Source organism: Typha latifolia, chromosome 13 (genome assembly GCF_019914945.1).
Source record: "Typha latifolia isolate L0001 chromosome 13, TyphaL0001v2, whole genome shotgun sequence".
Taxonomy (NCBI): Eukaryota; Viridiplantae; Streptophyta; class Magnoliopsida; order Poales; family Typhaceae; genus Typha; species Typha latifolia.
This window is the reverse complement of record NC_133098.1, coordinates 1087988-1103791: the sequence shown is the minus strand read 5'-3', so window position 1 is coordinate 1103791 and position 15804 is coordinate 1087988. Positions and strand designations below refer to the sequence as shown.

Sequence of the window (15804 nt, the reverse complement as noted above, 5' to 3'; positions counted from 1 at the left end):
TTCTTTTCGGTGATTTTGATATCCCACTTTGATTAACCCATTGGGGCACAAACATGCAATCCAACCCGACATCGATGAAATTTTGGTTCCTGCTTTGCTGTGGGTTGGTAGCGAGGGTGCAATAGAGTTCAGGCCTTTGAATTCGTCAAAGTTGTCTTTTTTTTTTTTAAGGCTCTTGTAGTCAAAATGAGATTATGTCAAAATTTATCACCCTACTATCCTCTTTTTCTGTGTCTCAGACTGTAATAGTTGTATAATGTTTGAATTAACAAAAACAAAACACGACATGACAGAGAATTCCCACGAGTTGTCGGGGCATCATACCAAGTGAGCTGGAGCATAATACCAAGGTTCTGATAAAACTGGGAGGACAGCCAAGTGCAACAATTGTTTTAGCAATTAAAAGCGGAAGAAGAAAAATGAAATCTCCAATTTTGGGACGACGGGGAAAGAATGAGGGATTGATGTTATCTACTAGCACACAATAATGACTGCGTCAATCGGCTAAAAAAGAAGCGTAACAGATGAGAAGATACCGTTTGCAATTTTATACAGCAAAATTACCACCAATAGAGAAGACACCATTTCAGCAAAATGGGAGTAATTTTGTATCAGGAAAGATGCGACGATATTAACTAGGTTGGCACCTGAACTAGAATCCAGTATCTTATTGATTCAGTCTTCGAGCAAAGGGAAGGAAAGAGAGCAAAGCTATCAATAATTGACAAACTGCATTTCATATGGATAATAATACAAGATGGAATGAACAAAAATTTAAGAAATAAAACACATACAAAAATTCTAGTACTAGTATAGTGATTTTGACTGATACTCACTCTTCTTCCTCTTTACACTAACCCAGTAATGCAGTTTAGAAGCAATCTATTCTCCAAGCCTCTCAAATGATGACCCAGTAGCATACACCTAAGAAGAAAAAAGAAGACATTACACCAGTTACTTCAGATAGTAAACTAATAACATAAGGAGGTAATGTCAGTAATATCTCAATGACTTTATCAGTATTTGTGGTTGTTAAACTATGGTAGTACAATCACCAGGTCAACTCCTCAGTCAGCACAAACATGCAGTAAAGAAGTCTCGTTGTTTCTTTTGTACTTCCTATATTTTCAAGCTTACCTTTTAATTTGTTGAGTGCACTAGAGCATGAACAAGTTTCCACATCCACCTCAGTTGAGCTGCAAGTCTCATATTTTCATGTTAAAATATATCTACTAGAGTATTAGTCAAAATGCAAGTACTTATTTTAATTATGACTCTCTATTTAGAATGCATTCGCTTGAGTTTCCGGATTATGTGCAAAATTAATCCTACTCTCCGAAGCATCCATCAACCTTGGCCAAGGCTGGTGATAGGCATCATTGGGGATACTATGTATTGACAATATATTTGCCCTCAAATCAACAAATAATCTGACGATTATCTGGAATCCGCTAGAGGCCTGAGACTGACTAATCACTCCTTTCATGCCCAGATATCTACAATTGTAATGATAAAATAAATCATTCCATACATGATATGCTTTAACTTGTTCTAAAAGTCAAGTATCTGTTTGTTGTTAAGGACAGAAATGCAAATTACTCTGTTCTACTTCTAAGCTTCAGAATTGGAATCAGCCTAAATTTCTTTTCAAAAAAAGAAAAAAGTGGCACACAAATAAATTGAACTGCAAATTAAATCTTCGAATTATAAATAGCATCAAGAAATTTGATTTCAGTTCTAAGAGTAAGACTAGAAGAAGAAAAAGAAGCAGCTTGTCTCAACGAAGGATATTTACCAGAAGAGCAGATTTGCAAGATAATCTCGATAAATACTGGCCTGACTCTGATCGACAACATGACTATGGTCCACACCATCCTTCCCTATGCTCAAATTTTGCAACATTCTATGGTTATCACCATCAAAAACTTTTAGATGTATTGACTGAACAAGCTGTTGAACGATCTCTTCAACCTCTGAAGATGATGGTTGAGATAATTCACGAACCTGTTGATATTATTTTAGCATTTTTATAAGATATTGATGGAAAATTAATTGGCACAGACCACGAGAAATTCATTGCATTGTTTGAAGCCTAACCACAACAGGATCCAATGATCTCAGGTACTCCAATAGGTCATTGTCGTATTCTTTTTTATGCTCCAGCAACATATTCTCCCACTTTTCAGCATTTATTTCCTGAGGTTATATATGAATTTCATTAACTCTAGTAATAAGTACATTAACATCAAATAAGTATAACATTATATTACCTCAATGCCCAAGCTGCATAGGATGCTTCTAAAGGCTAATTAATGACTACAAGAAACAATAAATAAATTATTCCAATGTTGCATACATCTCTACCCAGATAATAATATGTCACATTCTCAATCACATGCCCTGACCACATTTCAGTTGATAGAATGCCAACTTCAGTCTAAATTGTTCCAGCTTTGAGTTTTGGTTACTCTTTTAGCATGCATTTACTAACACTCAGAACACAAAGAAAGAACTATCCTTGCATACATACACATTCCAAAAGTGCTTCTATGCTTATTTGCCCTCACAGCAAATTTGGTCTCCCAGCCAACTTACAGAATATGCAAATATAATCGGACTGTCAGAGAGAGAACAACACTTGGCCTAATTATTGAGACTTCCAAATGCGCCTTGAAGTGAGTTCAAGGCATGGAAAAAGTATCATGGTAACAAGGTAATCTTATGTATAGCTAGTACTTTCGGACCCACACTGCAGGCTTCTTGTTTATTGGCACTCCCTTATATATCACCTTATAGCTGGTAGCTTAGTAGATGTGTTCATAGCAATCGTTTATTTGATCTTACACATGATTCTCGTTACACTTGTGGCTTCAAAGCCAACTATACAATATCAAAACAGACACTATGTCCATTTCTCTGTTCTTTAACTTTCCGCTACTCTTTTTTTTCCTTATAATTTATGTAACCCTTACACCAAATGTCCGCAAGCCTAAAAGAGATGAAACCAATGATTTATAACAGCTCATGATCAAACTACATACTTACAATTGGTAACATTGTTTAAACTTAAAAGCTATGCCTATGGACTAAAAAGGTCTGCTCACCTATAGCTTAAGGGAGTAATATATAAGCATACTTGAAAACATAATTCTTAGATTACATGAAATGTTCGCACCTTCTGAGCAATCACCAATTCTAGTTTCAGCTTTTCAATATAGCTTAAGGCAGCCGGAGACAAATCCCCTAGACTCTCACAAGCAAAATTAACATCTTCCACCTCCTCTCCTCCTCCCCTTACTTTGCTTTCCTTCCCAGGCGTTTCAAATTCTTCAGAGGAACCCACCGTAGCTTCATTGCTCCGATGAGAGCTCTCAAAATTCCTCGTCAAGGACATCCTATACTCCGCATTCCAGAGCGTATACCTTCACAGAATTCCAAAAATAGAACACCCTATCAAATCGACCGCTACTTATATAAAATTCCGATCTCAGAGAAGCGATGAATAGAGTACCCGGTGTTGATGGAGGAACAAAGGAGCTTGTACAGCGGCTCCTCCGAACCCCTAATCGATATGTCGAACTCGTCAGATGGGAGAACCCCGAGCATGACGGAGATCGCCCGCTTCATGGAATCCTTTGCCGGAGCCGAAACCCCTTTCCCGACGACCGAGGTGTCAAGCGGCTCGATCCGGAGGAGCACATCGGCGAGGGCGGAGAACTCACAGTCTACGGCAGATCCTCCGGTATCCCGGGTGGATACGAATTCGTCAGCGACGCCGCCTCCGCCATCGACGCCGGAGTAGACGCAGCAGAGGATATGATTGGAGGATGAAGAAGAGGAAAGGGGATTATAATTTCGCAGGGCGGAGCGGCGGAGAGGGAGGAGATGGCGGGAAGAGAGGAGGGGAGGGAGTTGGTTTGGCGGGAAGAGATGGCGGGAGAGCAGGAGAGCTCTCGGGACGGCCGCCATGGCCGCGGGGAGGCGAGAGAGGCGAGAGGAACGAGGAAACGACGACGGCACTCAGATTTGACTTGTCCCAAGATGAGATGGTTTTGATTTGATATGATATAGACGTTGACGACAATGAAGCAACCACGTGTCGTATCTGTTTGGATTTTGAACCCGTTAAGAAGAAGGACTCCGATAACCGATTAGATCGCCATTACGCTGTTTGGGGTTAGGCCAGCCTTTGTCATGCTTTGTTCATTAACGCATATTCTTAGGCCATCTAATGGTGAATAATATTTCTTTTTATGAAAAAATAAATATAAGACGAATGATTATTGATAAAGAAATTTAGATAAAATAATAGTTTCATAGATAGTTGTTGAAAATGATGGTAAATAGAGATGGTTGGAGTTATCACTTAATTTAAAGAAGTGTTAGGATGCAATTTAACTGTAAACTTCGACCATTGATAGCTGACTTTGCTGGTTTACTTTTCCCTGCTAGCTAAGAAACTAATTAATGTCAGATGCTTCGCTGCATTTTGAATTAGTCTTAGTAAATTATATAATTACTGTCAAATTAGAACATAATAAATGATCGATTGTCCAAAATGTACCCAACGTGCGATAGGATTTTATAATAAATTAATCTACAATGCACTAAATTAATCCAAAAATTTCCCTCCCATCCAAGTTCCAACTAACATCATTACACCAACCACCTAAAAGAAAAGGAAAAAGGGATAAATATATGCTCAATATAACGTTTCAAGAGGCGAGAAAGAAGGTTAAGCTTGTGTAGAGGTTGACTTTAGAACTTAGATAAACTATTAATGAAGCATACCTGCATATATGTATGTATTCTCACATTGAGTAGAGATTTTGGATTCCTTTGGACAGATTCTAACTAATATAATATAATTGGAATTAGTTAGTATGCATTCACTAATTTCAAATATTATGTACAAATTTAAATTCATAAAGTCACTTCTTATAGTATAAAATCATATTAATATTTGTCCCTCGACTGGTATCTCATTAATTAAGAAAATAATCCTGTGAAATTTATAATATTACTCGGTATATCTAAACCTCTTTATTTATTTTATCTCTTACCCAGAAAAACCATTTAAATATCTTTCTATTAATCATATAATTAATTTTAGGCACTATAGGAACAAATTTACTTTTATTTGAAAGAAAATAAAAAGGAAAGAGTTAAGAATAAAATAAATAGTTTATATTTTATATTAATATCGTCACGGGATGAGAAATTTTTTATAGTTTAAAGAATCAGCACTAAAAAATAAATAGATGGTGCATATAAAAGTAAACAATAGTTAAAATTTGTAGTGTAATTATCTCTATAATTAATCTAGAAAAAGGAGAAAAGGATCCATTGGGTCGCTGCGGTTTCTCTAGACGGCGTCCGATAAAACTCACGCTTCGTATATCGTTCCTCTTAACGCCTTTTACCAGAATCTCCATGTTCAAACATCTCGACAAATAATTTCCTATATAGTTTTTAAGGGCGTTTTGGTCATATGAGCTCGATCATAGCCGTCCGCGAATTGGATAAGGGCCCCACACGGCCGCGCACCAACCCCAGCACTTCCTTTGAACCTGTCATCGGAAAACGAATTGGTAAACGAAAAGGATACTTGATACTGTCGGATCGTCTGCTGCCTCAACTGCAGCAATTTACAACATCAATGGATGTGGCGGATCATGAATGGTTGCTGCAATTCTTTATGTTTTGTGAAACTGCAGAAAAGTTCCTACAACCTTCTTCTTTTTTTTTGTCTAAATAATTTAATTAAATATAAGAAGCATACGAGAAGATTACTCTTTCTTAGCTTCGTCTCCTCCAAACAATAATCGATCGTTTCATCTCCATGGCTGCAGAGATCGAACTAGGCCTTCTCCTCCTCCTCTTCTCCTTTACCTCCCTCCATCTCGTTTCCTCCCAATCCAGCAACATCCAAACCTTCTTCCCCTCCAATCCTTCTCCGGCCTTCGTCAACCCTCCTCCTCCTCCACCTCCACCTCCTACTTCTTCTCCTACTCCATCTCCTTCTACGACACACTCCAAGCGCAGCGATATAGTTAAGGCGGTTATCGCCACCGCCGCCAGCTGCTTCGCCCTCTCCGGCCTCCTCTGCTTTGCCTTCCTCCGCTACTCTGCCAAGAAGGACTCCAAGAGGAAGCCCGGGGAGAACCCCTTCTCGAAGGGAAGGTCTCGATTTGAGCGGCTCCGACCGAGATCGAACCTTAACGGCGTCATCGTTGACGAGAATGGGCTCGATGCGATCTATTGGAGGGAAACCCAAGGAGAGAACCAGAGGAGGTGCCCGAATTGTCACGGATCGGTGACGGAGCCGTCGAGCGAGCGGAGAGGGGATGAAGGCGGAGATCGGGATGACAGGAGGTGGCGACGGAGGAGGGCGTCGGGATCGGCGGATTCGAATTCGACAGTTTCCGAGGCCGGAGGGGGGAGCCCCCACTCGCCGATCTCGGTGGTTATTGTCGAATCGGCAGCTGATTCACGGTTGGATGGGTCATCATTACCTCGGAGATCGGCTTCGTCGACACCCCCGCCTGAGACGGCGGAGGTGGCGGCAGTCGTCGCCGTGAGTTCCGTGGCCAGTCAACAACAATTGCCTCCGCTACCGCCACTACCGCCGCCTCCCGGAACATCAAATCAACCGCCGCCACCGCCCCCGCCACGTCCAGCTCTGGCGGCAACACCACCACCCCCGCCATCCGCTGCGCCACCAGCACCTCCTCCTCCTCCACGCACCGGAGCGCCGCCGCTACCGGGTGCGCCACCACCACCTCCGCCACCTAAGCGTCCTGGGGCGCCGCCACCTCCTCCGCCGCCTATGGGAGCTAAGGGTCCTCCGGCGCCTCCGCCGCCCCGCCCACCGTCGGGGAATAAGAATGTCCCGCCGGGAATGCCGCCTCCGCCGCCACCGCGAGGTGGTGGGGCGTCTACGAGGCCGCCGCCGCCACAGATGGGAGCGGGAGGAGACGCGGCGCAGAAGAAGATGAAGCCTCTGCATTGGGATAAGATGAATCCGGCGAACGCGAACCACTCGATGGTGTGGGATCGGATCACCGACGGCTCGTTCAAGTAAGTTGCTTGCACTCGATCATTTACCAAATAATAAAAAAGTAAAATAAGAGGTAGAAATAAAAATTCTCTTTTCTTTTATTAAATTGAGGGTGAATTCAATATTATAATTAATTGATCATTTCTCGTAAGTTTTATCTATGAAAAAGTTAGTATATTCTCGTATAATTAGTCGATGGTTTTCTTATTTTCTTATAAAAATAAAAAATGACGTTAATTTTCCCTGTTCCTTCTATCTCTTTTCTTTGATCATATAATTCTGAATAGAAATCTAGATTGAATGCTTATATCCTGTTGAATTCTTCAGTCTTCGTACTTTGGAAAATTTCTTTCTAATCTCTCGGCTTAATTTGACCAATTTTAGGTGAACAATATGAATTTTTTTATCAGTCTCTATCATTGAGTTTATAATTTGATAATAGTTAGTAGGTGAGTAATGGGAACGTGGCTTTTTGTATCTTCCTCTTTTCACAATTAATAAGCCAGCTATCAATCGAAGACTACTTCATACTAATGCAAACAACAATAGAAATCTCCATTTACTTGCTAAAATTACACGCAGAAATTAATAAAAACATAATCATGGGAAGAGACTCCATATGATCTTTACTGATGAGTTAATTCCGTCCGGCCTATCTATTAATTTAAAATTAGACTAAAATCAAGTGACTAAAATAAGTAAAATGAATAATTACATGAGGTATTGCTTATTTCCACGTCTATTCCTTTATTTTTTATTTTTTATTTTGGTAGACATTACTTCCGTAAGCTATGAAAATTCTCTCAAATGTCACATAACAGTAAAATGATTCGTAAAAGAGTCTGAAACTAAGTTCATGGAGTCTAATTTTAATTATCCTAAGTAATATCCATTCTATAATATTGACTTTTAATAAACTATTATTCGTTTTAGCTCTCGGTACTAATTAATGTTTTTTTAATAATCACAGGGTTGACGAAGGCATCATGGAAGCTCTCTTTGGCACCTTGGCCACCAACCGGAAGACTCCACAAAGCGGCAGCAACGCCTCCTCCTCCGCCGCAGCCGTCGAAGCCCAGATCTCCCTCCTCGACTCCCGCAAATCCCAAAACATTGCCATCGTCCTCCGCTCTCTTACCGTCAGCCGCCAGGACATCCTCGACACCCTCCTCGACGGCAACGGCAGCCTCGCCCCCGACATCCTCGAGAAGCTCTCCCACATCGCCCCGACCAAAGACGAGGAGAAAATAATCCGGGAGTTCTCCGGCAATCCAGCTCGGCTCGCCGATGCCGAGAATTTCCTCTTCCAACTCCTCCGCGACGTCCCCTCCCCCTTCGCCCGCATCGACGCGTTGGTGTTCAAGTCCAACTACGCCTCCGACGTTTCCATCGTCAAGAAGAACTTACAAAAGCTGGAATCGGCGTGCAAGGAGCTGAGGACGCGCGGCCTCTTCTTGAAGCTGCTCGAGGCGGTGCTCAAAGCCGGCAACCGGATGAACGCCGGCACGGCGCGCGGGAACGCACAGGCATTCAACTTGACTGCTCTAAGGAAGCTTTCCGATGTAAAGAGTAGCGATGGGAGCACGACGCTGCTCCACTTCATCGTCGAGGAGGTCGTCAGAACCGAGGGCAAGCGCTGCGTCGTCAACCGTGACTACAGCATGAAGGGCTTCGGCGGCGGCGCAACGAGCCAGCCCCAGGCGGGCGGAAAGGAAGAGAGGGAGAACGAGTACATGAAGTTAGGCCTCCCGGTGGTCGGCGGGCTGAGCGCAGAGTTCGCGAACGTCAAGAAGGCGGCGCTCATCGACTACGACGCGCTCGTCGGCACATGCGGCGTCCTCGGAGGGGGGATATCGGAGATCAAGAAGTTATTAGACTCGTGCGGCGACGATGGCTTCGCGAGTGAGATGCGGGCCTTCGTGGCGGCCGCAGCGGAGGAGCTCGCGGCGGTGAGAGAGCAACAGGTGCAAGTCTTAGAGTTGGTGAAGAGAACAACGGAGTACTACCACGCAGGAGCAACCAAGGATAGAGATGCACAGGCATTGCAGCTCTTTATAATAGTTAAGGACTTCTTAGGAATGGTAGATCAGGCATGCGTGGACATTGCTAAGAATTTGCAGCAGAAGAAGCCTCCGCCGCCGCGAGAAGCGGTGAAGAGGACGGGGAGTGACTCGTCGGCGGAGGGTTCGAGCACTGGGAAGAGAATGACGAGGAGAATCACGGCGAGGTTTCCGAATTTGCCGACGAACTTCATGTCGGAGCATTCGAACTCAGATTCTAGCGGTGATGAGGAGTAGTGTTGGTTGGTTGAGTGGGTTTATTATGTGTTTTGGATTTTGTGAATTTTAGGTGTAGAGGTTGTGTATAGTGTGTATTGATTTATTTATTGAGTTAGTGAAATGAAATTCTTTATATCGGATTGCTTCTGGATTGTCTTTTTTACCTTTGGATATGCTCACGGTCGTTCTTTTTGTCGAGTGCCGCAAAAATTTGGATGTCCCGTAGACCGTAGTCCGTAGCCCGTAGAAGAAAGAAATAGTTATTATTATTATTATTATTGTATGAAAACCCTTGGACAGAAAGAAATAGTTATTAATGCATTAAAAAGGTGTGTGGCCTAAATATCAAACCACTCCAGAGCGATACGCTTTCTAGCTTCAATATCATATACTATTTCGACATGTCTTTATTACTCTATTATCCTACGGGCAGCACAAGGCAAAAGAAAACGAGGCATTATTCCTCCAGATAAATTTCGGAACACAAACGTGTTGCCTAGTTTACTTTGGATCAACCTAGAACACAGGTATCTAAAATGATGCCGTTAACGTAGAACAAAGTGAAAAAAATAATACAATACGATGAAAGAAGAAGTATCAAAAAGACAATTATTTTCTTTCCAGGAGATGCCAATCTCAACACGTAACTCTCGATAAACTTATTCAGATCCAAATAATGGAACTGCAGTTGCCCTTTTATGCTTTCCCAGCAAAACGGTAAGATGTCTAACAGCAACAAAGCATCTCAGCATCTCTATGCCTGGGCACCGAGTTCCAGCATTAAGGTGTGATTAGCATCAGTAGATCCAGAACCAATAAACTGAACTGGACCTGTCGAATAAGAAGAGAATTTATTAGGGATGCACTAGTTCTCAATGTTGGACCAGCATGGCAACGAAGTGCTGTCTTTCTGATGACATACCTGGGCTGATGTATCTGTTCTTCAAGGCCCACTCATCTCGCAGAGATGCAAACTTTCCAAATGGTGCACCTGAAAGTAATTAGTAGGAAAACGGTGAACTCAAGAAAAGAACTGGTAGATAACAAGTAATCAAGGGAAAAGAAAGTGCTTTCAACCTTCGAGCTCCACCATAGCCTTCTTGATCACTGGCTTGAACTTACCTGAAAAGGAGCGTACATGCCACTTAACCATAAAATGCCGTGTAATTCAAAACAATAGGAAAAAACTAATGCATATCAGAAATTGATTTATATTTACTTTGACAAATTAAAGATGCACTTGGGCTCTGTTTATTTAGTATACACTTAATAATGGCACAGCAAGAAGTTGAGACAATCAAAACCCTGATGAAGTCATGTTGATGTGCATTCTACAAAGGACGATGATTTTATTTCTTAAGGACTGCAACAATGTTATTCCAAGTGCAAAAGAACTAATTATGGAGCTAAACATGATATGCATTAGTATCAGAGAACTTTGTCTGAAAATCTAGTTTACAAGGAAACAAAAAGGAGCAAGATTGAGAGATGGGAAGGTTCAGGATATGATGAAGAAAAAATTACCATGTCTCCTCTCCACGTCCATTAACGAAGTCAATGCAGTCCCTCCAACAGTCCATTCCTCCACAGGAGCACACAAGTTACCAACCTAGATTTAAGCAAACAATGTGAAAAATAAAAATTCTAAAAAATTCTAACATATCTACCAAAAAAAAGTGAAGTGTACATTTAACCAGTTAAACATGCATAAGGATAATTTTCCAACATTGATCTAGAATGACACTAGAAGCACAAAGCTCTAGCTAGGTCTTCTCAAATCTGATAAGTAGTTCAATAGACATTCAACGAACTTTGAACCCCAAAGACATTAGCAGAATGTGCCGAGAGACAAATTAAAGTCTATAGTGCTTGGTAAGTGGTAACACACCGAAGATATGAGGCCCGTCTTTCCACACTGGAGAAGAGCACCGGCAGCAAAACCCAATGCATAGCAATATGTAGCATCAAAATTAGTAGGCAAACCACATCTCCCTTCATAACTGAAAATTTAAATCCATGGTGCAGGCATAATGTCATATCAGGAACAAAAGGATGTGACTAGAAGTCATCAAATTTTATCGAGAACTCTATAATAAAGTAAGGAAAGAAAAGATATAACAAAGGTGAAGGTCAAACATGAAGGCAGGAGTGGTTTCTCTATAACCCTTCAAACAGTGAATCATTACCCAAAAAAGTGGGATTGGCCTTTAAATTGTCTTGTGTAAGTTCCTTCTGCTTTTCTCTTCTCCAACTCGGTTTCAACCATCGAGATAAGCATTTTCTCAGTTTCAATTTTTGCTACCTGACAATATAATGGAAAACTAGTCAATAATGGCCAGTTGATTGACATAAAAGACACAACACCTTAAAAGATTAGCTACCTGAACATTTCCATGTGGATCTCTTTCCAACAGAAGTTGCTCCTGAATAGATTGTGGTAAAAATTCAAAGAGAAGCTGAGATTTTTCCGGAAGTTTCTTTTTCCACAAGCCCTCTTCATCGACGACATCATGAGCTAAGATTTCATTTAGTTCTGAAATAAGCTGTTGAACCTGGAAATACAGAAACACTATATATTAGACCTCTAACTGATGGTTGATTGTTGAAATCGGAAAATAAGTCACAAGATCATGAAGTTAATTCCAAATGGCCTCTACTGTCAGTCAGTGACACAAAGAACTAGGAAAAGTAAATTGCGGTACCTCCGGAATAAAGTCGATTAAGCCTTCTGGTATAAGGATGACACCATAGTTATAGCCGAGTTCTGCACGCTTACAGATGATATCAGTAATGTAGTCTGTAACATTTTTCAGTGTTTGCTTCTTGGCAGCCACCTACAACATAATGAAAATCATAATTTGATAAACCACACAATATATTCTAAGAAGTGAAATAAGAAAACCATAGGAGATTAACTTGCATGAAAATCATTCGAAATAATCATATTACATCAAGGCTAGGTAGGAACCTAGTAAAGAACAGTGACTTCAATGAAGTCCAAGGTACCTTAAAGAGAAAAATGACAAAATATCACAGGAAGTAGTAGGAAGTACATGTTAGCACTTAATATGACAGAGAACTTTGCCCAAAACAGGTGAATTGAGTAAAATATGACTCTATCTAGAGACAAGCCAAACAGCTACCACCATATTTTGCGGATGATACTCAAAAATGCCATAATCCATATGGATTTGAAGGGTGCCAACATGTCGGACATGACGTCATTCTGATGACCTTATAAGATCTATAAAATGCTACTTTGTTCTTATTTCCTCTTGCATCTAAAATTCTTGGTGCATATTTACTATTCACACAATCAGTTTTTCCAGTGTTCTATATGTACATGTATATCTATATGAGCAACTTATTTTCCTCTTCAGCAAATAAAACTCATGGATATTCATTGTTTACTGAAGACTCAAAAAGGTAGTATACGTAAAAGGAATTAAATCATTTCTCAACTATATATCCTGGTTTCGAATTTGAACTTGATTTTCAATACATATCATGCCATCCATATCTCCAATGAGATTCCCTGAGCATGGAATGACTTTCAAATTTGACAGCATGAAAGTAATTTTTTGCAACTTCCTGAATGTAATATGCAAAGGGGTAAAGAAAAATATTAAACAAATGTGACAAGACGAAAAGGACCTCTTCTCCAATGATAGTGATGTTTGGATGCGTCTGCAGAGCACACTCTAATGTTATATGAGAAGCAGCACGTCCCATGAGCCTCACAACTACAGAAACAAGATGAGCATTTTATAGGAAAGTCTGGGAAAAGCTAAATTACATAGATTTGCAATTACATGAAGACAGGAATTCCGATAATTTCTAAGTGCTTACATATGCAATAAGTGTGTAACTACAGGTAAAATGTAGCAAAGGAAAAACACAAAATGACGATTCATATTGCGCAGAAAATCCCTTTTTGGTTTTATTATTTGCTTTCTTCTTTTTCTTCTCTTTTATTGTAAAGTGGAGTCGAGAGGAAGGGAGCAGCAAGGTTTTCTCTTTTAAATAGCTTCCACGGTTCCACCTAATAAATTCCACAACTAGACCAAGCTCAACTAGCCCTTGGATGGGAAAGCAAGACTTGCTCCCCATGCTATTCTATATATGTAACAGATGGCAAGATTAAGACTAGAACTCCACAACACTAGAAGGATCGAGCAGATTTTTATAATTGCAGCTGACAATGCAGGAAATGAAAAAATGGGACCACTTTGCAGTTTACAAACTTCAAGAAGCTTACAGTGATAATATTTTCCAGTTGACCGTGCATCTGTCATCACATTTCCAATCATTTCAGAATAAATCTGGAATTATAAAAGGAAGAACCGTCAGGTTATCATATCAAGAATGTGGCCTTAGACTATCCTAGTTCTGCATTGACTTTGTACAGCAGAACACATTAAAAAAATTCACTGTTTTATTTACTAAGAATGCCCACTGATCTCTTTGAATTCAGACTCTTGCAAATAGTACCAACTTCTAAACATACAAAGTAGGTCGTGATAATCCATCAAGACCCTCTCTGTAACTCTCATATCAAGGAAAAATTAACTGTCAAGGTGGAAAGTCTGAAGACTTAGAGCTACAATAGGGAAAACATTGTATGGCACCTTGCAAGCTGTATCAAAACCAAAACTTGTAGGAACCTCCTTGCTTTTAAGATCCCCATCAATTGTCTTTGGGCATCCAATAACCCGAGTTTTCATATCTTTTGTCCTATCAATCAAATAAATTTTGAGACAAGATTAACTAAAATAAGAATAGGAACTGATAAAAATATATGTAAAAACTAAAAAGTATCAAATTACTTGAAAAGAAGTGAAAAGGAGATCAAATTTAAATGTTGCATTGAATGTTCTACCTAAAGTTTTCAGCAAGAAGACACGCATTAGTATTTGAGTCGTCTCCACCAATAACGACAAGTCCATCCAAATCAAGTTTCGTGACTGTCTCTTCAGCTTGCTTAAACTGAGCAAATAGTCATGTAACTAGAAGTAAGATTTTGAAGAAAAAGAGAAAAGCGAAATACTTCCTTATGACTAATGCAGAATTTCGTAATGGACATCATGTTATGAGAAGTTCTCTTATAGCCATATAAATATAAAAATCCAAGAAGCACCTGTTCTGGAGTTTCAATCTTGTCTCTCCCACTGCATATCATATCGAATCCACCCTATTGAATTCAAAATCAATATTGCAGTCATAAATCTCATTCAAATATAACATATATTTACATATCCATATTATCATATAGAAAGTCCTATAAAGACAAATTGCAGATAGTAGTTGTAAAAAAGACATCAAGAAGTAGTTGGTGATTAGCCACCTAAGACTCGTACAAATAGCTACATGCCAACAACAACCAAGGTCTGTGGTTTAGATATTTGCACCAAAAGTGTAATCTAATTTAAGGTGTCAACGGCAAAAATGCAATGTCACTACATCAAATGGGAAAAAAAAATGAAAGAGCTTCGGTATTATGCAAGGGGAAAAGCTCGATGCAAAAAAAAAAAAAATTATATATATATATAGCCTCATAAGCAATCTTGCACCTCTACGAACCACTAACTACCTGATTCCTGTAAGGATAGATGAACCCCGCATTCAGCTCAACATATTTGCATCTCATGATTCCCGCCGGACCTCCCTTGAATCCATACAAGGTACTTCCCTTCGCCCATTCCTGCAAATAATCTACGAACCAAAAGATAGCGGAAAAAACAACCAATTAAATCAACTGTTAAATCATCCACTTCAAACTAAGACATCAAACTTTGCTCACCAAATATCCCAGAGATGACATTGTGCCCTCCGGGCGCCTGTCCTCCGGAAAGAACGACCCCGATCTTAAGCCCTTTTCCCATCTCCGACGGCGCTGCGCCGGTCGGCACCAGCATCGCCGAAGGCTGCCCGAACAGCTTCGGGAACAGCTTCGCGATCTCATCTGCGATCAAACAACAGCCCATCATAAAAACCATACCTCGAAATCCAAATCCGGTCAGAATCCAAACAAAACGCCGAACAAAGAAACCAAAGAGCAGATCTCGGTCTGTCTGGATCGGATTTTACCGGGATTTCCGGCGGCGGAGCTCGGAGGACCGTCGACGATCTTAAAAGGAGATCTGAGAACAGAGGGGAGAGGAAGCGAGTGGTTGAGGCGGCTCGTCTGCACCTCGCTGTATACTCCGGCGAACCTTCCCGGCGATGGCCCCTTCCCGCCACCGTTTGCTAAGTCTGCAGCCATTTGCATCGATCGAGAGAGGAGAAATGGAGGAGAAAACCAAGGAACTCAGTATACAGATTACTATATAGTGTGATCTCCTTATATAGGCGGTTTGTTCGGTTAGGGCAAGAGGATAGAAGTCGTCACCGAGTAACAAGGTAAAATAAGCGAGGATGTTAAGTCGCCGCCGACTAAGAGTAGTAGACGGTTTTTTTGAGCCGATC

At 40.7% G+C, this 15804-nt stretch overlaps 3 protein-coding genes across 3 annotated transcripts; 1 reads left to right on the top strand and 2 right to left on the bottom strand.

Moving 5' to 3' along the window:
• Window positions 1-712: 712 nt before the first annotated feature.
• On the bottom strand, window positions 713-4059 carry LOC140799942 (uncharacterized). The gene is made up of 5 exons (XM_073154506.1): window positions 3512-4059; window positions 3176-3422; window positions 2098-2196; window positions 1796-2004; window positions 713-924 (listed from the first exon to the last, which is right to left on the bottom strand). Exons 1-5 carry the CDS (start codon window positions 3967-3969, stop codon window positions 849-851), a joined length of 1089 nt encoding a protein of 362 aa, XP_073010607.1. The 5' UTR covers window positions 3970-4059; the 3' UTR covers window positions 713-848.
• A 1652-nt stretch (window positions 4060-5711) lies between these two features.
• Window positions 5712-9486, top strand: LOC140799605 (formin-like protein 16). Its single transcript, XM_073153987.1, has 2 exons — window positions 5712-7080; window positions 8031-9486. Exons 1-2 carry the CDS (start codon window positions 5843-5845, stop codon window positions 9355-9357), a joined length of 2565 nt encoding a protein of 854 aa, XP_073010088.1. The 5' UTR covers window positions 5712-5842; the 3' UTR covers window positions 9358-9486.
• Window positions 9487-9781: 295 nt separating this feature from the next.
• LOC140799606 (pyrophosphate--fructose 6-phosphate 1-phosphotransferase subunit beta-like) lies at window positions 9782-15671 on the bottom strand. Its single transcript, XM_073153988.1, has 16 exons — window positions 15427-15671; window positions 15140-15301; window positions 14930-15051; window positions 14477-14530; window positions 14219-14325; window positions 13968-14073; window positions 13598-13661; window positions 12994-13082; window positions 12042-12173; window positions 11721-11891; window positions 11526-11641; window positions 11228-11339; window positions 10864-10948; window positions 10417-10461; window positions 10262-10330; window positions 9782-10170 (listed from the first exon to the last, which is right to left on the bottom strand). The coding sequence occupies exons 1-16, from the start codon at window positions 15605-15607 to the stop codon at window positions 10094-10096; spliced, it is 1692 nt and encodes a 563-aa protein (XP_073010089.1). The 5' UTR covers window positions 15608-15671; the 3' UTR covers window positions 9782-10093.
• Between the last annotated feature and the right edge of the window lie 133 nt (window positions 15672-15804).